The sequence below is a fragment of the Taudactylus pleione genome, unplaced genomic scaffold (genome assembly GCF_031769625.1).
Source record: "Taudactylus pleione unplaced genomic scaffold, aTauple2 ptg000069l, whole genome shotgun sequence".
NCBI lineage: Eukaryota > Metazoa > Chordata > Amphibia > Anura > Myobatrachidae > Taudactylus > Taudactylus pleione.
In genome coordinates this window covers 4244552-4272279 of record NW_028284471.1, presented here as the reverse complement: position 1 = coordinate 4272279, position 27728 = coordinate 4244552, and the positions used below count along the sequence as shown (strand labels likewise).

At 46.4% G+C, this 27728-nt stretch overlaps 1 protein-coding gene across 1 annotated transcript; it reads right to left on the bottom strand.

Annotated features, from left to right (window-relative positions):
• Nucleotides 1-4963: 4963 nt before the first annotated feature.
• Nucleotides 4964-25929, bottom strand: LOC148534262 (actin-binding Rho-activating protein-like). The gene is made up of 2 exons (XM_088467142.1): nt 25596-25929; nt 4964-7402 (listed from the first exon to the last, which is right to left on the bottom strand). Exons 1-2 carry the CDS (start codon nt 25779-25781, stop codon nt 6965-6967), a joined length of 624 nt encoding a protein of 207 aa, XP_088323268.1. The 5' UTR covers nt 25782-25929; the 3' UTR covers nt 4964-6964.
• Between the last annotated feature and the right edge of the window lie 1799 nt (nt 25930-27728).

Here is a 27728-nt window from a genome sequence, read left to right as displayed (position 1 = left end):
AATAATGCTGTCCCACCTTGTATTCTCCCAATAGGGTAGAGATAACTAGAAATAACACCCGATGCATTTCGTTCTTAAAAGGACTTCCTCAGGGGTGGATCAAGACATTTTTCCAAATATGAAAATTCATAAAAACCACGAGACTTTCAAGTGGGCAATCTTCAATGATAAAAGGTCTGGACAACTCAGTTTTCCAGACACCAAATAGTCTACATAAATCACGCCAAGGGGGCTTTCAGATGGTTCATCTTCAAAGATCTGGATAACAATAGTCTATCAATTGCTCTGCATAAATCTCACTGACCGCTCCTCCACACACATTGTTGTGTATCCTGAAGAAGGGATTTTAAAGTCCCGAAACGTAGATTAAAAGCACAAAGTTTTTCACTATTTCTACAAAAGTCTCCTGAGGGCCGCCAGTTCTTTATTTCTATATTGTGGGGGATTCGTACTCCCACCAGGAGCAAGCTGTCTGCGGATATTGGAGGGGAGTGCCGTTCTGAATTTGGACTTGTAATATATATATATATATATATATATAGCCAACACTCCCATCCACATACGTACTACCGACGTGCCAGTCAGAGGTAAATCAATAGCAGGGACAATATATATATTAATATTTACCTGTCACTTGTAGTAGGAAAGAAGGATCAGCACTCCAAATAGTTTCAAAAGTACAGTGAAGCAGCAAGCCCAACAAACTTTTCATTGCTGGGTACACACTAACAGATACATTGATCGGCCAATATATCTGCTGCACGACGGCTAGTATGTACCCATGATATGTCGGCATTCACCGACATATCGCATTGGCTGTGCTGCACAGCCGATGGACAGATATGTCTGCAGACATATCTGTCCATCGGCAGTGTGTACAGGCGGTCTGCAGACTGCCCGTACACACACAGCTTCAGCCGCGAGGAGGGCGATGGGACCCGCCCAGCGGCCACCGGGTCCCGCCCCCCCGACCGCTTGGACCTGAGGGCACAAGCAGATGATGGCCGTGTGTACCCACCTTTAACAGATTTTCCTCCAGGGCATAGAAATGAATGTGTGCAAACGTCAAAATCTGTTAAATCAGCCATGCAAATGAAGCTTTGAAGTAATTGGCTAATGCAGATATTGCATCATACCCATGTAAACATAAATAAACGCCCACAAATTCATGTATACCTTGTCTCTGCAGAAAAATGCCTCGAATAGAAAGAAATCCCATGAACCAACATAAAACAAAATAAGAAAAAATAACACTCACCAAAAAATAATAATCATATATAGAAACGATAGAGACACATGATAAGTGTAGAACTGCCTCAACGCTCTGTAGCTTGTCATAATAGAAGCAAGTTGTAGTGACAATCGCATATATAAAACAAATATATAAAAAACAAAAAACATAACAGTATGCGTAAACAGAACTGATAAACAATGTTATGAGTGACACTATGTAAACCACAGTGCGGCTTAATGCAGTACACTGATAGATCTGTACTTACCACTGGGCAGGGATTATACAAATATCGCTGTTGTGCTGGAGGATCTACCGTGTTGTAAACTAAACATATTGCATAATAAACCACACTGTGACCAAGGCAATGATCACAGTAATGTGCGGTGATGCCTCAAAGTTCCATAGTCAAAGTTCGCTGAAGTCTGCAGTGAAATATCAACCTCACATCAGCAACAAAGTAACCAGCCTGACTGTTTGCAACTCCTGTGTTGCCACAAAGTATCAGTGTGTGAGAAATACAGTAACCAAGGACACCAGTAATGAAGACTATGAAGATATTAACTAGTCCAGTGTTTTTCAAGTGCTGTGCAGCGGCACAGGTCAGCACGCTCAGAGCCGCTGGTCAGATCTGCCTTTACTGAACTGCGGACCTGGCAGCGCTGAGCTCCTCTGGGAGGCTCAGGCGTGCCTGGGATATGATCTATTTAGAAGTGAGCCAGTGTGATTTGTTTTTGGTGGAGATCAATGTGGGGGAAGGGCTAATTTGGGGGCCAGCCAAAGATTTAGTTTTTTGTGGGGAGCAATGTGGTTTTTATTTTTCTGTGTGCTGCCAATGTGATTGTTTTTCCTGTGGGGAGCAATGTGCTGGTTTTCTGTGGGGGCCAAAGTATGTGTGTTTTATTCCTGTGGGGGCCAATGTATGTGTGTTTTATTTCTCTGGAGTCATTGTGTGTGTGTTTTATACCAGTGGAGGCCAATGTACTGTGGTCCTGATTCAGACCTGATCGCAAGTGCTATGCGCTCGCAAGCGGGTCGATGGCCGGGCAGTGCGCACGTGTGAGCCCTGGAGCGAGCGAGAAATCACTCGCTTCGGGGCTCGCAACAAAACGGGGTGGCTGCCGATGTTGATCGACAGCTCGCCCTGTTTTGTAGGCGGGGAGGGGGGGGTGGCTGGCCAAACTGAGGCGTTCCCAAAGGAAGGAAGTAGTTGAGCTTCCTGCTCTATTAGAGCAGGAAGCTCACTGGGGCATGCGGGAACGAGACCCTACCACAAGGGTCTAGTCGCAAGCCCGATGGTGGCGATGGTCGCGTTGGTTGTGACCATCACCTGGCTGCTCGCAAAAGTTGTGGGTGGTCACCCACAGCTTAGCGAGCGGCCAGGAGGCCGGCTCCCCCCCCCAAAAAAACGCCCCGATTCAGAGTGAAAGCTCTGAAAGTGTGTCCGGCTCTGAATCAAGGCCAGTGTTTTATTCCTATGGGGGACAATGTATGTGTGTTTTTTTTCTCTGGGGTCAATGTAGTATGTTTTATTCCTGTGGAGGCCAATGTAGTGTGTTTTATTCCTGTGGAGGCCAATGTAGTGTATTTAATTCCTGTGGAGGCCAATGTAGTGTGTTTTATTTCTGTGGAGGCCAATGTAGTGTGTTTTATTTCTGTGGAGGCCAATGTAGTGTGTTTTATTCCTGTGGAAGCCAACGTAGTGTGCTTTGTTCCTGTGGAGGCCAATGTAGTGTGTTTAGTTCCTGTGGAGACAAATGTAGAGTGTTTTGTTCCTGTGTAGGCCAATGTAGTGTGTTTTGTTCCTGTGGAGGCCAATGTAGTGTGTTTTGTTCCTGTGTAGGCCAATGTAGTGTGTTTTGTTCCTGTGGAGGCCAATGTAGTGTGTTTTGTTCTTGTGGAGGCCAATGTATGGTGTTTTGTTCCTTTGGAGGCCTATGGGTGTGGTTTTTTTTATGTGGGAGCCAATGTGTATGTTTCTTCATAGGTCGCGCACGCTGTATCACCAGATAGTGTTGAGTTGAAAAAGGTTGAAAATCACTGCACTAGTCAAAGCAGCTGTGTAATGAGAATGATCAAGAACAACCTTAAAACAAGTTCCTATAACTGGGTGACTTTTATTAGCTCTGCGCTGTGGGCAGGAAAACAATTCTGCAGGGTTGGATAGCTAGTACACCTCCCCAAATAACTCTGGGCCTGATTCAGACCCGCTCATGAGCGCACAGCGCTCACAAGTGGGTCGATGGTCCCCGACTGCGCATGCGCCGCCTCCGGCGTTCGCATGTGCGAGACCCGTACTGCGATGGCAGCTCTGTCGCAACGGGTCTCGCTACAAGATGTGGCGGATGTTGATTGACAGCTTGCCCCGTTTTATAGGCAGGGAGGGGGGGGGGCTGCACAAACGCAGGCATTCCCTTAGCAACGGCTGACGTTTGTAAGCGGCCCTACTGACATTACTCGTGATGTCAGTAATGGACTTCCTGCTCTATTAGAACAGGGAGTCCACTCGGGCTTGAGAGAGCTGAGACTCTACCACAGGGTCTCCTCGCAAGCCCGATGGTCTCGATAATCGCGACCATCACCAGGCTGCTCGCAAAAGCTGTGGGTAGTCTCCCACAGCTTAGCGAGTGGTCTGGAGGCCGAAAGAACAAACAAACATCCCTGCCCTGATTCAGAGCGAGCGCTCGCAAACAGCAAGCGGCTCTGAATCAGGCCCTCTATTCCTAAACAAGTTCAACTTTCTATATAGGATGCATTGGGTGGAAACACTTCCGTATAAAGAAAAGTATGTGGCATGCTTTTTAACAATTTGGGAATCGTATATAGATACTCTGCTGCTTACAACTAGAAAACAAATCTACCACATGGTATCTAACCAGGTTAGTGGCACAAGATCCATCTATTTCTTTGATCTGATTGCTGGGGGGTTGGCAGAGCTCTTACACAGGGGGTCTGATTCAGACCCGGTCGCGAGCGCTGAGCGCTCGCAACCGGGTCGATGGTGGCCCAGAGCGCATGCGCACGACGGAGCCGGATCCGTTGTGCGCATGCGCAAGACCCGGATAGCGACGGGCAATCCGTCGCTCCGGGTCTCGTACCAAAGGGGGAGTGCTGTCGATGTTGAGTGACAGCACGCCCCCTTTGTTGGGCGGGCCGGGGGAGTGGCTGCCCAAACAGAGGCATTCCCATGTGAACGCCTGTCGTTTGGGGCCGGCCCCACTAACATCATGAGTGATGTCAGTGGGAGAGATTTTGGCTCTGTTAGAGCCGAAATCTCTCTGGGGTTTGCGGCAACGAGACCCTACCACAAGGGTCTCGTCGCAAGCCTGGTGGTGACGATGGTCTTGACCATCGCGACCATCTTCTTGGCCGCTCGCTATAGCTGTGGGTGGTCACCCACAGCTATGCGAGCGGCCAGGAGGCCGTTCTAAAAAAAAATTAGCCCGGCCCTGATTCAGAGCGAGTGCTCTGTCAGAGCATTCGGCTCTGAATCAGGGCCAGGGTATTGGAATTGCAGCCACAATTAATGCTGATTATTGTTTAAGTTTGTATACTGAATTGTGTATATCACACATGTGCTCTCAATTTGTTATTGGTATTACTTTATTTATATGCTTTAATATGGTTATATTGAGTATTGTATTTGTCACATATTATATTGCAAGAGTGTGATGTTATACTATTTTGTTTATTGAAATTATTGTCAACAATTGTTCTATAATGTCTCAATAAAAAAGTGATGAAAAATAAAAAAAAATAATAAGGTGAGGATGAAACACAGACACAACAATGCAAAAGGTAAAAATAAAGACATCACCCTACTGTGTTTTCAATCATCAGACAGCTGTCATGTTGCTGTGCACATCACTCATAGTTCACGGTCAGATAAATCATAACTCCTGCATAGTGTGGATTAAGATAGAGGGCCCTACTTATCACAATCCGCGTCTCAGATGCGATGTGATATATTCGCCATGATTCGCAATGCGATATTTGAATGCATTGCAAGGATGCAGGCATACTTGCCTACCCTCCCGAAACCTTTGGGAGGCTCCTGATTTTTGGGTAGCCCCCCGCAACACCGGAAGTGAAGGCACTTCTCCCGCATTCCACCCACTTACTAGTGAAGTGGGCAAAATGGGGAGAATATTGCCAGGGATCTGTGGTTCCATGCGTAGGAGGTGGGTTCTTATGAAGCGATTCTATGAGGATCACATGATTTAGCCCTGCCCCATAATTAAATATGCAGCGATTGCTGTGAACTCCCGCGATGGGTGGGGCTTAATGATGCAACCCTTCCGGCCCGTCCCCAACACCGCCCACCTGCTTCTCCTCCCCGGGCTTCTCCTCCCTGGGCTTCTCCCAGGAAGGGAATCTCAGATGTCGGTAAGTATGGATGCAGGGAAGGAGCTTGTGAGAAAGCTCTGTCCCCGCAAAATGTCTCCCTGCACTTCTCTGGGTATTTTTTGCAAAATATACACTGAGAGTGGTTCTGTGCACCTTACAATTATCTCCTTCAGATGATTGGTGACCCGGTGAGGTCCTTGGCGATCCGGGCATCTAATATCGGCTGTTTCCCCGCTCATCTGATGCAGTAAACTGAGGATGCAGCATAGCATCTCAGTTTACAGATCAGATGACTGGGTCACAGGGGTCACCGGATCACCGATCTCCGGTCTGGTTGCAGGTAAGTGTTTTCTTTTTCTTTTCAATTTTTTTGTTCCACTGTGATCAGCACTGCGGTCTATCAAACACACAGGCTGATCACTGAAGCCTATTCCAGGCTCTGCTTTCCCAGCAGGCAGGGATGGCTGAGTTACAGTAGGTGAGATGGGTGTACCCTGCTTAATGCCATCTCCAGGTGGCGTTATTATCACAGGTTCCCCCCCTCCCAGTATTTTTTCACAATTCTCTTTAGTACATTTGAGGTAGATCACATTTCCCATTACAAGTATGGGAAATGCGATTGGCTTACTAAAAATGTGTGAATTTAAGGTCTTAAATTAGTTTTTTACGAAAACTATTCCAATTGCCCTTTCATATATTTAAGTAAAACTAAAATAATGTTAAAAGGGTGTAAAAACATAAATTTTCATTTTTTTTTTTTTAGTAAAAAGATAATTGATAGATAGGGCCGAGAATCTTTCCTCTGCATAGTAAAATTTAAATCATTATAATGTCCAGCAGAGGGTGTGTTATCTCATTTGATTTGTGTTTCTTTTTCAAAGTATTTGAATGAACTGTTTGGTTTTATATGATATTGTAGTGTGCAGTGTGATCTAAAACATTACAATTAATGTAAAACCCAAACAATTGTATAAAAAGGCACAGTCAAGCCAGCCATTTTGTGTGCTAAGCCAATATGTAGGACAGTATAGCCTATCTATTTAGAGTGGGTCCAATGAGAATGCTGAGACATGAAGCACAAATTGCCTCAAACCTTTGTGATGTCATTGGTTCCTAGTGAATTGACTAGCTACAGGTTCTACCTAGAAAATAGCTGACATCTATGTGTGGAGTGATAGGTGCACTTTTAACTGTAATATACAATTTTCCTACTCTGCATAAATATTCAGTCATACATTATTCTGCAAAGAATATTAGTCATCAGTGGTTCGATTGTCCATAAATGAAATATTGGATTGACGTTTGAGAGAATAATTTCTCTGACATGTAAATACTTTTGTTGTGGGCCATATGAAATGGATGTATGTGGTTTATTTTTTGTTCAAGTTAATCTAGAAGAGTGATAATAACATTATCATGGACTCCTTGCCATAGCATTTCTCCTTCAAAGTCCAGCCGTCCATGTTTTCTAGCCCTCAGGAGGATCCCCACCACCTTGTCTGAGATTTGCACATATCTCTCAAATAACCTCCCGAATTTCACTCTGATCCTCCCATCTTTGCTTCTTACTCCCATGTCTCTTATAATGAGGCACATCTCCTCAATCTCTTTGTGTATGTGGTTAAGTGCTCTCTTGCCCCTTTCTTCTGTCTTGCTACCTTCCTCGGGCCTGCCATAGCCATGATCCCCCTTCCGAAGTCGTACTTCCATGGCATGTTGGTGGTCAAAGTCATCACTGAACGGGTTGAGCCTCTGCTTCTCTGCATGTTCCTCAGACCGCAGCTGCCACTCCTTCCTTAAGTCAGATATGGTTATAATTTTTATCTGTGGGAAGAGAAGATTTACATCTTGTTTGATAAAGAGGTCCCAAGGAGAAAGCAAAGTCCATTACGGCTTGAATTTCCAATGGAGTCAGGAATATACCGCTGTCAGGTGATATTTATTGGTGTGTGAGGTTAAGGTCTCAGATTTATCTATCTAACACAGTTATGGAACATTTCTCCAGCTGTACAGTAGCCATAATAGTTTGTTGCCAACAACAAGAGTCACGTTGAATACGTTACATAAAACTGTACAGTTCCAAAGTTATATTTACTATTCATGAAGAAATTTGTCTTATGCTGGCCATACACGCTGCAATTATCGGGACGATCCGCCCGATACCGGCGGATTGCCGCGATAATTGTAGCGTGGGGGGGCGACCGAGGGTTAAATATTGCTCGGTCGGGCATGCTGGATTGTCCAGCATGCCCGTCCGATGCGATATTTACCCGGTAACTGTCGGCCACATCGGGCAGTGTATGCCCAGCGCGGCCGACAGACAGACATTTCCTGTGTTCCTTCCTACGGAAGGAACAGGGAAATGTCTCCTCCCCTGGGGGCGGAGCGCGGATGTCGGGCTATACACTGTGAGATTTCTCTCACAGTGTATGCCGGCGACATCTGCGGCTGGCAGCCGGCCAGATAAAATGTCTGTCGGTCTGACAGATATTTTATCTTGCCGTGTATGCCCAGCATTAGGTACATTATCTATTAATCATAAAATAAAATTGTGCCATAAAAATATTACAGGGTAGCATTAAAAAAGTATGAGCTGTAACTATGTTGTGTAACATATAATTACTTAATTGTACGCTCTTTTATTCTGCTAGGGAAATTATATGGCTGTGACATACTTTTATTATAAACTTTGGCCTCTCAATAAGTGTCTTCAAAGACAACAGCGACATAAATTAGTAGAGTCTTAACAAAAAACAATAACATAATTAAACCCACTACATTTTTAATGGACAAAAATGCTTATCGTGCTATCTTATTAGTTGCGACTCTTTGCACATGCAAATTTTGCGCAGCTAAAAGCGGCAAATAATTTTCACCATCTCAAAGCAGGTGAAAAAATGTGCAAACCCCCTATTTTGGGCTACAAATGTGGGAACTTGGTTCTGAACCCCTTGGACACCCCTCTAATGACCAATTAGGCAAAAATATTTTTTTTATTAACTTAATTTTAAGTAACATAGGGCCTGATTCAGAGCCGAACGCTCTGACCAGAGCGCTCGCTCTGAATCAGTGCCCTCCTACCTGAAAATGGAGCGGCCTCCTGGCCGCTCGCATAGCTGTGGGTGACCACCCACAGCATATGCGAGCGGCCAAAAAGATGGTCACGATGGTCAAGACCATCACGACCATCAGGCTTGCGAGGAGACCCTGCGGTAGGGTCTCGTTGCCGCAAGCCCAGGAGTGATTTTGGCTCTATCAGAGCCAAAATCACTCCCACTGACATCATTACTGATGTCAGTGGGGCCGGCTTCAGACGGTAGGCGTTCCCATGGGAACGCCTCCGTCTGGCAGCCACGCCCCCGGCACACCCACCAAAGGGGGTGTGCTGTGACTCACCATCGACAGCACGCCCCCTTTGGTGCGAGACCCCGAGCGACGTATTCCTCGTCGCTCGCCGGTCTCGCGCATGCGCACGACGGAGCTCCCTCCGATGTGCGCATGCACATTCGCACAACATCGACCCGCTTGCGAGCGTCCTTTGCTCGCAAGCGGGTCTGAAAGACCCCCATAGTTCCCCCTAATAATGACATGTCATTTCTATAGTCAAATGGGTACAGTGGCGTAACTAGGGCAGGGCGAGCAGGGTGCGTGCCCTGGGCGCTGTGGGACCAGCGGCGCGGGGGGGCGCCGCCGGCCACGGTACCGGCCCGCCCTAGTTAGCCAGTGTAGCGCCGTCCGCAGTGAGTGCGGTCAGCGCTACACATTTACACAGGACCGGCGCTAGGCTTCCAGCGCCGATCCTGTGCTGCACAGCTGAGCCCCTCCCTCCCCCTGAGCGCTTGCCCAATAGCGCCAGGAGGAGGGTGGGAGGCGGGCTCAGACTGTGCATAACACACACATCGCCGCCAGCAGTGGCGGTGATGTGTGTGTTAATCAGCAGCCAATGAGAGTCTATCTGACTCTCACTGGCTGCTGCTGCTGCACACACATCACTGCCGAGCGGCAGCGATGTGTGTGTGAATCAGCAGCCAGTGAGGGTCAGATAGACTCTCATTGGCTGCTGCGCGCTCACTGCAAGAGCCGGGCTTCCGTCCAGCTCCTGCAGTGGTAATGGGAGAAACGTCATGATGTCATGACGTCTCTCCCATAATGCAGAGCGGCCCGGCCCGGGAGGATGGACATGCGGACGGCGGCGGGAGCAGGAGCGTGGATACAGGTAAGTATTTTTTTTGTTTCATTTCAGTGTGTATTTCGGGGGACGCTCTATTACAAAGAAGGGGACTACTACTGGGGGCACTACTGGGTGGGATACTACTGTGGGCACTGCTTCAGGTGGGGGGAGACCAGTACTGGGGACTACTACTGGGTGGGGGATACTACTGGGGCACTGCTTCGGGGGGGGGAACCACTACTGGGGACAACTACTGGGGGGGATACTACTGGGGCACTGCCTCGGGGGGGACCACTACTGGGGGGATACTACTGGGGGGATACTACTGTGGGCACTGCATCGTGAGGGACCACTACTGGGGACTACCACTGGGGGGGATACTACTGTGGGCACTGCATCATGGGGGACCACTACTGGGGGCTACCACTGGGGGGGGTACTACTGTGGGCATTGCATTGTGGGGGACCACTACTGGGGACTACTACAGGGGGCGCTGCATCAAGGGGGACTCCTACTGGGGGAACTATATAAAGGGCACTGTATAGGAGGGACTACTACTGGGGGCACTCCAGGGGGCACTATATAAGAGGCACACTACTGGGGGCACTGCACAGGGGGGTCCACTACAGGGGGCACTGAAAAGGGAGAACCACTACAGGGGGCACTGCATAAGGGGGACAACTACTGGGGGCACTGTATAAGGGGCACTGTATATGGGGGATCACTACTGGGGGCCTGCATATGAGGGATCACTTCTGGGGGCACTGTGTAAGGGGAACTAATGGGGGCTGCATAAGGGGGACCACTACAGGGGGGACTGTGTAAGGGGCACTGCATATGGGGGACCACTACTGGGGGCCTGTATAAGGGGAACTAATCGGGTCCTGCATAAGGGGGACCACTACTAGGGGCACTGCATTACGGTGCAAATGGAACGAAATGTTCCCAGTGACAAGAAAGGGGTGTGTGTCATGTTGACATGCCCCATTTTTCAGTGGCCATGCCCATTTTTCGCACATAGGTGGGGGGGCTCCATTTTCAGATTTGCCCTGGGCTCCAAAAACCCTAGTTACGCCACTGAATGGGTATATTTACTAAAGTGAGAGTTTTTAGAATTGGAGATGTTGCCCATAGCAACCAATAAGATTCTAGCTATTATCTTAGAGAAGGTGCTAGTTAAATGTTAAGTAGAATCTAATTGGTTGCTATGGGCAACATATCCACTTCTAAAAACTCTCACTTTAGTAAATATACCCCAATATGTGAAAAGTGAAAAATGGGTTTAAAGTAGTGTGGTAGGTACTTTGGGGAGCTGTATGGATTGGACAAGTGTTTTAGGATTGCAGGTGGCTGTAGCAGGTGTATTTTTAAGTACCCTAAAATGACATAAAAATATAGTTGCACCCATTTTTAGAAGTGCACCCCGAATTTAACTGCAGCATTTATTTTGCCCCCAAAAAACTTGCTTTCTATAATTGTTTTCCACTGTTAAAAAAAAATGCATATAACAGCCATTTCACACAATTTAAAAATCCCAAACCCTTTGATTTTGCCCAATAATATACTTCTAAATAATTACCAATGTTAGTTTACCTTTTTTATAGAGGTACAGGCATATTTCTGCATTTTCAGGCTCTCTTTTGCACCGTATTGTTTTTGGGCGAATGCCACATCGCGTCTTTTGTAATAGGATTGCCCGAAAACCTGCATACGTGATAGCGGCGAAAAGTTACACATTCGGGCGAAGGGTGTGAAACTTAAATTGAATCCGGCCCTTAGACAGTTAAATCAAGGAGGATGACTTCTTCAATAATGTGTAGGTGTCGGTGACACCCACTTATTACTGTCTACATATGTTAGGGCAGCTAATCTGTCCTTTTCAGCTGTGTTGGACTACAGCTCCTATCATCCATAGGGATCTATTCATGAAGCAGTGAAGTGTACTGTATAGCTGAAAACAGGACACTTCTCTGCTTCGTGTGATTCATAGGGTGGTATTCAGTTGTTGCACCCCTGTACGCGCCCGACATGAGATATTCAATTGTTTCTCCTGTCGGGAGCGATCAGCTGCCGGTGCACCATTTCAGCTTGCAGCCCCAGGGGGGTGAGAGCTGAAATGGGTGAAAAGTGACATGTTTGGGAGCCCAAACATCACTTTTCGCGATCACGCCCAGCACTTTGGTCGGGGGTAGCTGTTTTACGTGGCTAATCCTGACCACTTTGGGTGTGATCAGCGTGAAAAACAGCAACATTTGAATAGCACCCCGCGATCTCCCGTCACTTTAGACGGGAGATCGGGTGCGCTATAACAATTGAATACCACCCATAGAGCAAGGTACCGCTGGAGAAACTTAATACTTCTCCAGGGATGCACCTGTTCCTATATGTATTGCATCACCATACATATGTCGCATTCGCCATCTCGGGATGGTATTAGCAGTGCTGCTAGGGGAGAAGAGCAGCGAAGACAGCTGTCTTCCTGCCTTCTCCCTATTGTCTCCACCCCCTTTTCTACCAGCAGCCAATCAGAGGTGCCCAGAGTATATGCATATCCCAGATCTCCTCCTGCTGAGTGACTGCTGGCTGCCCCCACTGATCCAGTTTCCCCCCTCCCCCCCCCGTTCCTACCCCTGCCAGTCGCTATTGAAAGGTGGGTCACCTCCATTCAGACTGCCTGCGCCCTCCCCGTTTCTTTCTTCTACCGCTGCTTTTAAGTACAGTGGGTTGACCATCTCCATGAGGACTGCCTGCTGCCCTCGCGTCCCACGTCTCTTGTTCCTTCTCCTGCTGCAACTATTGTAGGTGACCCGGCATATGCCAGGTCACCTCTTCCATACTGCGCATGCACTCTCCCCCTACCGACAGAGCCGTAACTAGACTTTTTGGTGCCCTGTGTCAGAAAACATTGGCACCCCCCCATTTTTCAAATAGGGACATAACGCACCCAAAAAAAGTAATGGCCTCATGGGGAAGGGCCGGGGAAGACATAGAAGAGGCCAGGAGATGCCGGGGATGAAATAAGAGTGTCACAAATGGTGTCTGTGAGTTACATGTCTCAGGTGGTGATCGGGATTCAACGGAGACCGTCATGACTGGAACCACAGATGACGTAAATAGCTCTATTTGCAAGATTTATGTAGCAGTGAAAACTGCCTTTGATGATAAATGACAGGAACGTAGAGCTACCGGATGGGACCGGCAGGAAGACTTGTTGAATTGAACTGATGAACTAGGAACTTGACTCTGGACTGGAACTACGTGGCTTGAACTGATGAGCTTGGAACTTGACTCTGGACTGGAACAACGTGGATAAAACTGATATGACAGGAACTTGACTCTGGACTGGAATAACATGACAATGGCTGAAGGGAAATCAGGTAATGCTGAGACAAGGGTTAAACAGAGTGATCCGGAAATGCTGTGACAAAGGTTGGAACTCAGGTGCAGGCTGGATTGGATAATTGGGAATTACAGGTTCAGGAAGGAATGGGTAGGTTTGGGATTTAGCAAAAAAAGAGGGATTTAAACAAATGCGATCCAAATTAAATGGTGCAGCACTGGAACAGTGGTGACTGTCACAAATCACCCAAACAATAGTAAACAACAAGAAATGTTCCTGTGCGCTCCAAATGGGAGTAACTCTCATAGAATATTAACTATGTCCATGACAATGAAGTTCATAAAGATGAAGCACTGATACTGTCACTGTTTGAAAGATCCACTGATAAATATCCAACTGTAAAATATATGTAGATCCAAAATCCGCAAATATAAGTCACCATAGGTCTGTTACTCCAGTATTTTCCATATATATTCCTTATAGGTGGCTTCTCTTTAACGTGGTTGCATGCAAGATAAAAAAGAGAATTGCCACCATAGCATAAAATCTTTTAAATTTTATTGGAATGTATAAAATAGACAAATGGAAGTGTACCTTTTATGACCTTTTGAGAAAGGTACACATTTGACACATATAGGGGTATTAATGTGCTCCCCCTATAGAGCGTTACCTTCCTGGTCAGCGTGCGCTCCCAATATATGTTCACCAACGCGTTTCAACCGCAGTATGGGTCTTTATCAAGGTGTACATAATACTGGAGTGGCTAGGTATTTATAGAATGAAAAAGCCCGCCCTATGGGTTAATTGTGATTACTCACTTTCCTTTAGCAGCATGGAGCTATCTGTCATCCTGTTGGTGCTGATCAGCGGTAATCCCCGCTGTGTGGAGCGTTCCACGTGACTTACACCATAATGCGGAAGCGTCCTGGTTCCGGCATGGGTGTATCACGTGATGCGTTCCACCTGTGTTGTTTTCCGCATCACGTGTTGCCACTATGCGTTCCACACGTTAAAGAGCGGCTCAGCATTACTTGATGCAGCTTTTGTGCTATACGTATACAGCAGCAGTTTGGAATTGCTATTTTCTGGGTAAAACTGACTGATGTCTTAAATAGCCTCCTATATTAGTCTATAGGGTATATGATGGCTGGTCAGCAATGTAAGCAAGGTTATTTAAACCTACAATTGCTGCATATATATCCATTAGGGAAGTTAACATAAATGATTTTCACATAAAACCAATAATACATAATACATATGAGAATCGGACAATGACACTATGCATAAAATGGTAGGATAAGAACAGGAAATATTAAAATTATAACATAATGTATAAAAAGGTAGGATAAAAACAGGACACTGGTGTGGGTTAAAGTGATATTCCAATAAGCCTTAAGTTTGGGATTTAGGTTCAGGGAGGGAGTGGGTAGATAGAAGGAGCAGGAGTTGATCCACAGCAGGAAGCATGATGCAGGTTTGCAGGGTGCCAGGGACCAACCAGGAGTAGGGCTAGCAGAGCACAGGGCTAAGGTCAGGAGCACAGGAACTCACTATTAGCTGATGCTAGCAAGTAGTCAGGATTGCTGTAGCAGGTTTTCTGGATTGCACCAAGGGTTGCTGTAGTAGGTTTTCTGGATTGCACCAGGGGTTGCTATAGCAGGTTTTCTGGATTGCACCAGGGGTTGCTGTTAGCAGGAGTCAGGGATACACTAGAACACAGAACAGCACGAACCATACACCACGGAAGTAACAAGATGTTCAGGTCCAGAATGCTATCAGGGGAGGATATATATACCCTGGGTCTGGGTGCAATTGGTGGATATGGACAGGTGGTCTGGCAGTAGCATTCTGAGTGGTGGAAGGCACAACATGCAGAGGGAGTATTCATCTCTGCAGCACTGAGTTAGAACTACACCTGTGATTCCAATCAGGGCTAGCAGTGTTCGCGGACAGGAAAGGACCCAGGTGAAATAATCACTGTGGAAGGAATGCAGGGAGAAGTGCTGCAGCCAACATGATCAGAGCACATACAAGTCCATGGAAACAGTTGACAAGGGTAAGTCTACAGGCAAAAGGTGCAAACTAGACAGATTCGTGACAGTACACCCCTCTTTATGGGTGAACTCCGGACACCGAGAAAAAAAACAACTTTCTTTCAAACATGGCATTCCAGGAGCTTCAAACACAGGGACACCATAACTCTGAAAACATCTCTTCAGACATCTTCCCAATTCTCAATTTGTTGGGGTACTTGGAGTGGAAAGTCTACAAGGGAGATAGTTCAAGACCTTCACCGATTCTTCTTTTTGCTGCGAGAACGTTTTGTGCCAACCAATGGACATGGGATCTCTGGTAACTCCTGTGGAAATATGTGACTGGGAAGGACAGGATCAGAATTTTGGGAGGTACAGTAGGACAAGAAGATGTGCGCACAAGTCATGTTCAAGGTTACAGATTCAGTAGTGCTGCTTTCTTGGGATGGCTGGAATTCAGCACGCTGGCCCTTGAAAATTTGACCTACTGTAGCTCGGACTTCAGGGGAATAGAGAACGAATTCTTGGTAGAACAACCAGACTGCTTGGACAATACTTTGGAACTGGGAACTTCACTAAAATCTTTTTTTACAGGGTTAGGACTAAACTCTTTGATAACAGCTTCACTGAAAGTCTTTATATTTAGAAGCATTGGATCATTGGACTCGATGATAGGATTGGCCCAGTCCATTGCTTTGCTACTAAAGGAAAGGAGAAGGAACCTAGCGATGTTGGTAGGAGTGATACCACTAGTTGGATCTGCTTCCATAATGGCGGAGTATTGCTTAATTAAAGCATAGTATTGAGATAAGTCCCCATCAAAATAAATGCATGGTGGAGTATCTGACGAATTCTGTGTGTTCGAGGATTGGAGAGAACATTCAGGTGCAGGGCTGGAGGAAACTTGAGGATGCTCCAATTGATGAGGAGTCGAAATAACTGAAGCTGACAGATGTTTGGTATTCGGATCAATTGATGGGACTGGGAGGGGTCCAGAGGAGCTAGAGATAGTAGCATCAACAATCAAAGCTGAGAATAGACTACAGAGATTGTAATTTTCTGGAACGATATTTGTAGGAGATGGTGAACAGGAATCATGATCATGATTAGTAGTACACGACTCTCTTCTCTGGGGACTAGAATCTGAAACCCCGTTCCTGGGGTATGAGACTTGGAACCCCCTCCTGGGGCATGAGACTTGAGACCCCCTCCAGGGGTGCGAGACTTGAGACCCCCTCCAGGGGTGCAAGACTTGAGACCCCCTCCAGGGGTGCGAGACTTGAGACCCCTCCAGGGGTGCGAGACTTGAGACCCCTCCAGGGGTGCGAGACCCCCTCCAGGGGTGCCAGACTTGAGACCCCCTCCAGGGGTGCCAGACTTGAGACCCCTTGCTGGGGTGCCAGTCTTGAGACCCCTTGCTGGGGTACGAGACTTGAAATCCCTTCCTGGGGTACGAGACTTGAAACCCCTTCCTGGGGTACGAGACTTGAAACTCCTTCCTGGGGCTGCTGACTGGAGTCCCCTGCTGGGACAAGCAGAATCCAGGCTGGGACCGGAACGGGCAGAATTCGGGCTTGGACCGGAACGGGCAGAATTCGGGCTGGGACCAGAATGGGCAGAATCCAGGCTGGGACCGGAACGGGCACTGAGACGTTGACACTTGGAACCACTGCTGGAGTTGCAAAGGGAACAGTCTTTAATGAAGTGGTCAGAACTCCCACAATAGAGGCAGAGCTGTAAATCTTTGCGCCGCTGGCGTTCGGCCACAGAGAGCTTGGGGCGTGGCTAACTACGATGTCTGACATTACTTGGTTTGGAAGAATCCTTGTTTCTTAGGGATTCCAAGGCAGAGGTTTTAGTTGAGACAGAGGCAGCTCTAAGAAATTCAGGAATGATCTGAAAAGTGTTGCTGAGTAGAGCCTGAAGCTGTTCCAGCAGTTGATGGAAGGTAGTTAGGGGTTCAGGTAAGGTTTGGGTAACTTCTAGCCGGTTATTCAGGATTTGCAAAAGCTGTAGCACTTGATGCTGTACGGCCTCCTGTGAATCCAAGCGGGCGACCAGGTTACGGAAAGCATCTAGTCCCTTATTAGGTGCTTGATCCGTAACCATCGTTGGGCCTGAACATTCTGTCACAAATGGTGTCTGCGAGTTACCTGTCTCAGGTGGTGATCGGGATTCAACGGAGACCGGCATGACTAGAACCACAGATGACGTAAATAGCTCTATTTGCAAGATTTATGTAGCAGTGAAAACTGCCTTTGATGATAGATGACAGGAACGTGGAGCTACCGGATGGGACCGGCAGGAAGACTTGTTGAGTTGAACTGATGAACTAGGAACTTGACTCTGGACTGGAACTACGTGGCTTGAACTGATGAGCTTGGAACTTGACTCTGGACTGGAACAACATGGATAAAACTGATATATCAGGAACTTGACTCTGGACTGGAATAATGTGATAATGGCTGAAGGGAAATCAGGTAATGCTGAGACAAGGGTTAAACAGAGTGATCCGGAAATGCTGTGACAAAGGTTGGAACTCAGGTGCAGGCTGGATTGGATAATTGGGAATTACAGGTTCAGGAAGGAATGGGTAGGTTTGGGATTTAGGTTCAGGGAGGGAGTGGGTAGGTAGAAGGAGCAGGAGTTGATCCACAGCAGGAAGCACGATGCAGGTTTTCAGGGTGTCTGGGACCAATCAGGAGTAGGGCTAGCAGAGCACAGGGCTAAGGTCAGGAGCACAGGAACTCACTATTAGCTGATGCTACCAGGTCGTCAGGATTGTTGTAGCAGGTTTTCTGGATTGCACCAGGGGTTGCTGTAGCAGGTTTTCTGGACGCACCAGGGGTTGCTGTAGCAGGTTTTCTGGATTGCACCAGGGGTTGCTGTAGCAGGTTTTCTGGATTGCACCAGGGGTTGCTGTTAGCAGGAGTCAGGGATACACTAGAACACAGAACAGCACGAACCATACACCATGGAAGTAACGAGATGTTCAGGCCCAGAATGCTATCAGGGGAGGATATATATACCCTGGGTCTGGGTGCAATTGGTGGATATGGACAGGTGGTCTGGCAGTAGCATTCTGAGTGGTGGAAGGCACAACATGCAGAGGGAGTATTCATCTCTGCAGCACTGAGTTAGAACTACACCTGTGATTCCAATCAGGGCTAGCAGTGTTCAGGAAAGGACCCAGGTGAAATAATCACTGTGGAAGGAATGCAGGGAGAAGTGCTGCAGCCAACATGATCAGAGCACATACAAGTCCATGTAGACAGTTGGCAAGGGTAAGTCTACAGGCAAAAGGTGCAAACTAGACAGATTCATGACAAAGAGGAATCTACAAGTGAGAATTTTAATAAACTGAAAATTGACAGGCCCAAACAGCGCCCCCAGCCCTGTGGTGCCCTAGTTACGGCTCTGCCTACCAATCACCCCCTCTCCCTCCCCACTGCCGCTGCTAAGGTTCAAGGCATGGGCTGAAGCATGCAGAAGAAAGATAAAATTTAAGAAACAGAAAAAAGAAGAGAAGACCGAGCTGCCGATCATAGATATACTGCATCACATCACAAGACAGGTAAGTGTACATGAATTGCTACTTATCACAACTATAGATCGCATCAAAGTGATGCAATCTGTAGTGATAAGTAACTATTCTATTTTGCAGATCTTAATGAATAGACCCCATAGCATCTGCGGTTGTAATTTTCAAATAGAGGGTGAGTGCATCTATTTATCTATAGCTTATAATCCTGACATTTGGTTGCTGTTAACAGTGAACCAACTATAGAAAAATGCTAAAGGCTAACATTGTAACTATATATTGGACAGCACACATAGAACCTTTTTCCGTACTTCAGACCTTTGCTAGGAGTCTCGAGATAATTAATATCTCCTGAAGGTGCAAGTATTAGTATGAAGGAAACATTGTAGGTCAGAGTCATGTGGTTATCATGACTTTTTATCAAGGCTGTAACTAGAGTTGTGCGACCAGTGCCACCGCATAAAGTGCAGGGTTCCGTGGGCGGCACCGTCGCTGTCCCATGGACTTGTTACTGGCTAGCAGGGTGTCTGAAACGCCCGTAGCGTCCATTGGAGACTTTTGGGTGGTTTCGGCCCATCCCATATCTGTGTGATGTCATGACATCATGCACAAAGAGGGCAGGGCCGGCACAAGGTCACTGTTAAGCCCTGCTCTCTACTACTGGGTTTGGGACTTGGAAAATATAAGCCAAGGATAAGACACACCTGCTGACCATCCCGATTCTGGCAGGAAAATCAAGATTTGAGGGCCCTGGCCTTGATTCAGAGCCGGACGCTCTGACAGAGCGCTCGCTCTGAATCAGGGCCGTCCCTCTTACTTTTTGTAGCGGCCTCCTGGCCGCTCGCATAGTTGTGGGTGACCACCCACAGCTATAGCGAGCGGCCAAAATGATGGTCACGATGGTCAAGACCATCGCGACCATCGGGCTTGCGACGAGACCCTTGTGGGTCTCGTCTGCCGCAAGCCCTGGAGTGCCGCAAGCCCAGGAGTGCTTTTGGCTCTATCAGAGCCAAAAGCACTCCCACTGACATCACTAGTGATGTCAGTGGGGCCGGCCCCACACGGTAGGCGTTCCCATGGGAACGCCTCCGTCTGGGCAGCCACTCCCCCGGCATGCCCACTAAAGGGGGTGTGCTGTCAATCACCATTGACAGCACGCCCCTTGTGGGGCGGGACCCATAACGACGGCTTGGCTGTCGTAATTCGGGTCTCGCGCATGCGCATGATGGAGCCGCCTCCGTCGCGCGCATGCGCACTTGGGCAACATCAACCCGTTTGCGAGCGCTCAGCACTCGCGAGCGGGTCTGAATCAGGCCCACTGTCTCACTGGCATGATTAGCCTAGCAGTTGACAGGTGTGTCCCATTCATCACTGCTCTGCTGAGCAGAGTAGTTGAAAATGGGTACGTGCATGTGGCAGTGAAATGGTTATTGTAGGAGCCTAGAGCAGGCTAAGAGGCAGTCTAGCACACTTCATGCCCCTACCATGATGTAGCGGCTGTGGCCATGACCACTGTACCACTGCTCTCCATTCAAATATTAGGAGATATGGATAAAGTTCTCCTTTAAGGGTAAAGGTCTGGTAGGTGTTAAGATATATGACACACAGAACACTACACATGTATCAAGTCGGACAGAAGAAGAGACACATTATACTTGTCACTCTTTAAGGAATATGTAGTGACTATTTTATTGACACTACAAATAGCCTACTGACAGATGTGTAAAGTGAGGATTAGAAATAAATCCTGCAATGTCTGACATACGCCTATGATATTCAAGAACAAAAGAATTCTCTGTATAAACGGAATCTGTATGAAATACCCAGCAGCGCCTGGCCGACAAAAGCAGAGTTCCCGGCAGCGGAAGCCCGGCAGCGCTGGAAATCCTGATCGTCGCTAAGGTAAGTATAACCTGACCTAACCCCCTAACCCTAACCCTCCTTAGAGGTGCCTAACCCTAACCCCCCCCTTCCCCGCTGCCTAAACCTAAGTCCCTCGAGGGGGTGCCTAACCCTAAGTCCCCACCGGGGGTGCCTAACCCTAACCCTCCCGGGGGGGTGCCTAACTCTAAGTCCCCCCGGGTGCCCTAAACCTAACCCTCCCCCCCATGGCTGTCCGCTCGCGGCGCCCGGGATCCCTTCGATCAGGATGCCGGGCCCCGGTCTCCCGGCGTCGGGGAAATGTCAGGCGTCTACATCTAGATGCCCGGCATTTCACCCTAACCGGGATATGACATTGGGGAAGCTGGCTGTCGGTATTAAGGCAGCCGGTTTCCCGATTCTATACCGTATAAATAACGCAGCCAAGAGATATTGTAATTTGAATTATGTGAGCCGTATACTTTTAGTTGGCTCTGGTCTGCAGAGAAATTAATTAGCAGACGCACTCAAGTAGGGATGGCCATCGACCATGGCCAAAAATACCCTGTGCTATGGAAACAGAACTTTCCATATTGGTGTGGGAGGGCACTACGTGCCCTATCACACCCTTAATTACATCTGCAAATGTGATGTCCCGGACATATGAAAAAAAGGGAATCCTCCCCTTCAAATTTGTGGCTCTTTTAGCAGCTTAGCCAATCGTTATGGAAAAAAAATATATATATTTTTTTTTTAAATGGTGTAGAGACACATTATGCCCTATCTATCCCATACTGGCCCGCATACACATGGGGGCACCATGTCTTGAAAGAGGAGAGTCTCCTCTTTCAAAAGGTGTGCCCACTTACTAGTTATTAATGAAACAGTACACAAAAAAATTAGGGGTGAGCGGGTTCGGATTTCTGAAATCCGAACTCCCCCGAGCCCCCCGATCCGAGGCCGATCTGAGTCAGGCTCGACTTTTCCCGCCTGCCTCGGATCTGAAATCGAGGCAAAACGTCATCATCCCGCCTTCCGGGTCTCGCGAGTTTTGGATCCTATATAAGGTACCCGCGTCGGCGCCATTTCACTCGGCTGTGGACAGTGAAGAGGGATGGTGGGAGTTAGGGCTGGCTGTGTAGTGTAGTGTAGTGTAGTGCAGTGTAGTGTTGTGCTGTGCTGTGCTGCGCTGTGCTGCTGTTATCCATAGGGGCTGTGTCCACTCCTCCAAAGTCCATAGGGGCTGGCTGGACTGTGTTGTGCAGTCAGTTGTCCATAGGAGCTGTGTCCACTCCAAAGTCCTGTATAGTGTCCCAGTCCTAAAGGGGTGCTGTAGTGTTGTCCAGGGGGTGCTCTGTCCATCAAGGGTGCTCCCCCCAAGTGCAAAAAAATATATATTTTTTTCTGTGTTTGTGAATTTTGTGCACAGTAGCTGCACGTGCATCAACAAAGTAGTGCCAAGCGTGCACCTGTGTCATAAGTAAAGGGCCGGCTGGCTTGACCGTTAAAGGGTGCTGTAACCCCCAAAGTGCACTCCAAACAAAATAAAAAATATTTTCTGTGTTTGTGAATTGTGTGCACTGTGGCTGCATGTGCATCAACAAAGGAGCAGCGCCAAGCGTGCGCCTGTGTCCCATTAGTAAAGGGCCGGCTGGCTTGTCCGTTAAAGGGTGCTGTAACCCCCAAAGTACACTCCAAACAAAAAAAATATATATTTTCTGTGTTTGTGAATTGTGTGCACTGTAGCCGCACGTGCATCAACAAAGTACTGCTAAGCGTGCGCCTGTGTCATAAGTAAAGGGCCGTCTGGCTTGACTGTTAAAGGGTGCTGTAACCCCCAAAGTGCACTCCAAACAAAATAAAAAAAAATTCTGTGTTTGTGAATTGTGTGCACTGTGGCTGCACGTGCATCAACGAAGGAGCAGCGCCAAGCGTGCGCCTGTGTCCCATAAGTAAAGGGCCAGCTGGCTTGTCAGTTAAAGGGTGCTGTAACCCCCAAAGTACACTCCAAACAAAATAAAAAAATATTTTCTGTGTTTGTGAATTGTGTGCACTGTGGCTGCACGTGCATCAACAAAGGAGCAGCGCCAAGTGTGCGCCTGTGTCCCATAAGTAAAGATCCGGCTGGCTCATTTCTTAAAGGGTGGTGTAACCCACAAAGTGCACTACTCTCCAGCAAAAATAAAAAAATATTTTGTGTGTTTGTGTGCGCCTTAGCCGCACGTATATATCAATATAACATAAATGGAGGACCAAACTTTCTCCGATAAAAATAAAATAGGGAAAGATCAAGAACCACTTCCTCCTAGTGCTGTTGCTGCTGCTAGGAGTTGTTCATCATCCCAGAGAGGAAGTAGGAACACCACTACTTTTACTAAACAATTGACCCTCCAACAGTCCCTAGCGAGAAGGATGAAGTACGACAGCAGTCATCCTGAAGCAAAACGTATAACTGAGGCCTTGACTGCTATGTTGGTGTTAGACGTGCATCCGGTATCCGCCATTAGTGCAGTGGGATTTAGACAATTGATGGAGGTAGTGTGTCCCCGGTTCCAAATCCCGTCTAGATTCCACCTGCATCCTCAAAGCAGCAGCGACAAGCGTGCGTCTGTCTGTTAAAGGATTACATCGATGACAGCATCCAAGTAGGCATGTCAGACAGTCCGTACATGTACTGGCAGGAAAAAGAGGCAATTTGGAGGCCCCTATACAAACTGGCTCTATTTTACCTGCGTTGCCCCCCCTCCAGTGTGTACTCCGAAATAGTGTTTAGTGCAGCCGGGAACCTTGTCAGCAAAAGGCGTAGGAGGTTGCTTCCACAAAATATGGAGAAGATGATGTTCATAAAAATGAATTATCAACTCTTCCAGGGAGACCAGCCTCCAGAACGTACAGAGGGACCTGTGGTGGTGGATTCCAGTGGGGACGAATTAATACTCTGTGAGGATGAGGATGTACACAACACTGAAGAGGGTGAGGAATCGGTGAATGAGGAGGATGAGGACGACATCTTGCCTCCGTAGAGCCAGTTTGTGCAGGGACAGATTAATTGCCAGCTTGTTTTGTGGGGGCCCAAACGAACCAATCATTTCAGCCACAGTCGTGTGGCAGACCCTGGCGCTGAAATGATTGGTTTGTTAAAGTGTGCATGTCCTGTTTATACAACATAAGGGTGGGTGGGAGGGCCCAAGGACAATTCCATCTTGCACCTCTTTTTCTTCTTTGCATTGTGTACTGTTTGGGGCCTAGTTTTTCAAACTGCCATCCTGTCTGCCACTGCAGTGTCACTCCTAGATGGGCCACGTGTTTGTGCCGCCCCCTAGTGTCGCTTAGCATAGTCACCCATCTACCTTGGTGCAACCTTTTGGACATAAAAACACTATTGTGAGGTGTGAGGTGTTCAGAATAGACTGGAAATGAGTGGAAATTAAGGTTTTTGAGGTTAATAATAGCATAGAGCAGAAAAATCAACACATTCTGTGATTTTAGCTGTTTTTATGCTTTTTTAAAAAAAAATACAGATCCAAAACACAAAACTCAGAACCCACAACACCGAAGGGTGGTTTTGGCAAAACCAATCCAGATTCAAAACACGAAGAAAGATCCAGATCCAAAACCAAAACACAAAACACGAAAAGTGGGCGGTGCACACCCCTAAAAAAAATCTACTTTTCCACAGATGGGAGGGATCTAAATATTCCCCATCCTTTTTACTGTGAAAAAAAAAGTTGTCCCTCATTTAGGGGCCTATTCATGATGTTAATTATTGGGGTCAGAACAGACCCATATAATTAACATTCTAACTCGCCGCAGATGCCAGAGCAATTCATCAATTTTTCCGGTGCGGAATCAGCTGATCCAAAAATCAGTTGTCCCCACAAGCGGCTTCTTTTCACTGCTCTGACGTCCGGCAAAAGGAATCAGACAGGGGCGGAGGGATCCAAAAGGAGCCATCTTCGCAACCTGCGACTCCTTCCTATAGCGGGTAGCAGGAGCACTCGCCATCTGAAGATGACGAATGCTCCCGCAATCAAGCTCCAAAAACATTGTATTTTTAGAGCTTGAAGAATTTTACACTAGTATGGGGACAGCGGGCCATTCCGCAAGAGGAAGGTAAGCAAGAAAATTACTGAATTTATCAAACTTTTCACCACTAGTGGGACAGTATAGTTATACAGTAGAAATGAATGCGTGTAGGAAAGAGTGCATCTCAAAATAATTAAACTAGCAGCAAAATAAGCTGTGAGTATGTCCCAGGTGGCCAGGGTCCCAGTCATTGGGAGGTTTAATATATAAAAATAAAAAATAAAACTATTTAGGTAATTTTCCCCTTGCGCCTAATGCCCTGACTGTCATTATTTGTTTTATTATACCAACAACTTTAGCATTTACAAACCTGCGGGTGAGGTAAAATTGCACATAGATTTATTAACTAATGCCTATATAAATATGCATGGGCGCAAGTTAAATACACCCGTCCATATATAAATTTCCACTACACTTAGACATATGTCAACTTTGAATACAAATTAAATCAACACACAAATTAGTACATTTATATCAATCCCAGATCTTGCACTCAGAGTAGAGGCGAAAAATGTACCTATAACACAGGTTACAGCTGGTATTATAAATATATGGTTTGAGCTGGTATTATAAATATATGTTTAGAGCTGGTATTATAAATATATGGACAGTTCTGGGTATGAGGGTGAGCTGCATCACAGCGCCCCTGATTTGACTCTCGGGCTGCAAGCAATAGAACTGCACAGCTCAAAAGTAGAGATGAACAGTTCGGTTCTACACAGTTCTTTTTGCCAAATTAGCAAAAGTTCAGATTTATCTTAATGGTGATCCAAAACACGTGAGCCAGATAGCCAATAAGATGCCATTTCTCAGATCCGAACGTAACAGGGTAAAACCAAACCGCTCATCTCTACTCAAAAGTAAAAAAGATTAACCCTCTAGTGTGTAGTATTCTTTGCACTCTTTCCCAATGCTTTTAGTGGCTTCAGCTTTGTTACAAATTGCTGTATTTTATTAATATAAGCATTAAGCACAGACCTACTTACCTTAGAGAGAAGAGCCTTTTTTCTATCTTCGGCTTCAGAGACTTGCTCCCTTTTATCATTCTTATTTTCTGACATTTTTATACTTTTGTCTCTAGACAGAGACTTCTCAGACATTCTGATGAGTTTGTGAAGTCTGGAACCTAACTCATCTTCAATAGAAATAGAGAACTCATCTCTAATGAACATGGCAATCAGTATGAGCGGATGTACAAGAAAAATACAAAGGCATTATGTTTTGCTTTTCTCATAGTTGAATAAAAAAAAATCCAATTGTGTCCTTCACTTTGTAGCTGAGGGTGCAGAGACTTTGACCATATGCTACTGTATGTCCTCCTATGTCCACATCTCCCACATATAGGATACTGCTAGGCAGGGTGAGCCACTGAGCTCTATATAGATCCAATTTGTGTGGTATGAAAAGCATCCTGTCTGCTGTCATTCTAAGCTTACATGGCAACAGATGGGGTATGTAAGGAGGCATTACTTCACAGAGGTGCTAAATCCTCACATCTTCTCAATCATGTGCTTCCTTTATAATTAATGAGGAATGTACAAGCAGGCTTTTAATGTAAATCCATCACTATGTACAAGCATAACACCTGCGCAGTCTTTATAATGAAGTTTATTTTTAAGCCTAACATTTTATACATAATATGTGTGAGCCTACAGTACATTGTTATTTTTAGGTTTGATTCCACAAGACAAGGAGCCACCTATTACACTTTCCTGCACTGTCTGTGTCTCGCTGTGTAGTCACTCACATGACAGACCTCTATAGTTACTGGAGGCAGATGACAAGGAGATATCAGGCTTACATCAGACACCGGAGCTGTTCTCCTTAATAACAAATGTTGTGAGCACTGAGCACATGTACAAGGTGCATAAAAGGTAATAAATTCATTATCTAGCTAGAGCTGACCTTCTCCTATAGTTAGGATTAACACTAACCCCAAAATCTGTCCTTTTTCAAACTTTAAGCCTAGATTTCATTTTAGTCCCAGTCTATTATTTTTTTTAGAAATTGTTTTCAAATACATTTTTTTTTTGTATACAGCAGGTTTCAATAAACTAATCACATAAATAGTAAAATTCAATCTGGATAATAGTGACATCAATAACGGTTAGATGCAATAAAGAAACGTAAGCAGATCCAATCATGAGCATTCAGAGTATACAGATTTACATATTCGAAAGAAAGTAGAGTACCAGGCTATTCTTTATTTTTTTTTATATATATATAATTTTTTTATTTTCAAAGAAAAATTTTTTGTATACAGCAGGTTTCAATAAACCAATCACAAAAATAGTAAAATGCAATCTGGACAGATATACAGCACATATAGTGACCACTTCCAGACAACAATAACGGCTAGATGCAATAAGGAAATGTAAGCAGGTCCAATCATGAGCATTAAGAATATACAGATTTACATACATTCGGAGGAAAGTAGAGTCTATTCTTAAGGCCCCCATACATGGTGCAATATGCACCTTGCGATCCGACGGCCGACATGTTGGATGGTCCCCACACACGGAGTGATCAGGCGCCCCCCTCCCCCCCCATAGCGCTGTATGGGATCGTACATCGCATCCCCAGATTAACTGAACATGCAGTAAGATCTGGAGGTGCGATGAACGATCCCACGGGAGCGTGCACTGGCCGATATCATGCCAACATGCGGAACGATATAGCAGTAATATCGTTACAATCCGTCAGATCGGCTGCTATATTGCACCGTGTATGGGGGCCTTTAAAGAGCTCTAAATTTGCTAAATAAATGCTGGATATGAAGATATGTTGATGAATTCACTAGCTATTGCCAATTATCTAATTAGTGCAAAGTTCATTAGTGATCCAGGGAAAACGGATACAATTTGTTGCATACTTATAAATCTGGTCAACAGATGACTATTGTCACCCTGTGTGTGTTTATACGCATACATATTGTATGTGGGCACTGTGGAAATGGGTTCTGTCACTCAGCACTTTGGGGATGATTCAGTGGTGCATGGATTTGCGGTAGCTGCATCTTTATGCTAATGCTCGCAAAGGCGCATCGATTGGACATGGGCCGTACCATCAGACATTCAAGCATCCCTATGGTTGTTCAGACTGTCCAACGGTACATGGCT

Bases quoted from the DNA above. Each gene is read 5' to 3' on its own strand.
- LOC148534262 (XM_088467142.1), bottom strand. From the start codon at position 25,781: ATGTTCATTAGAGATGAGTTCTCTATTTCTATTGAAGATGAGTTAGGT. The intron at 7,403-25,595 runs GTAAGTAGGTCT...CTCTTCCCACAG, and splicing joins AAAAGGCTCTTCTCTCTAAG to ATAAAAATTATAACCATATC.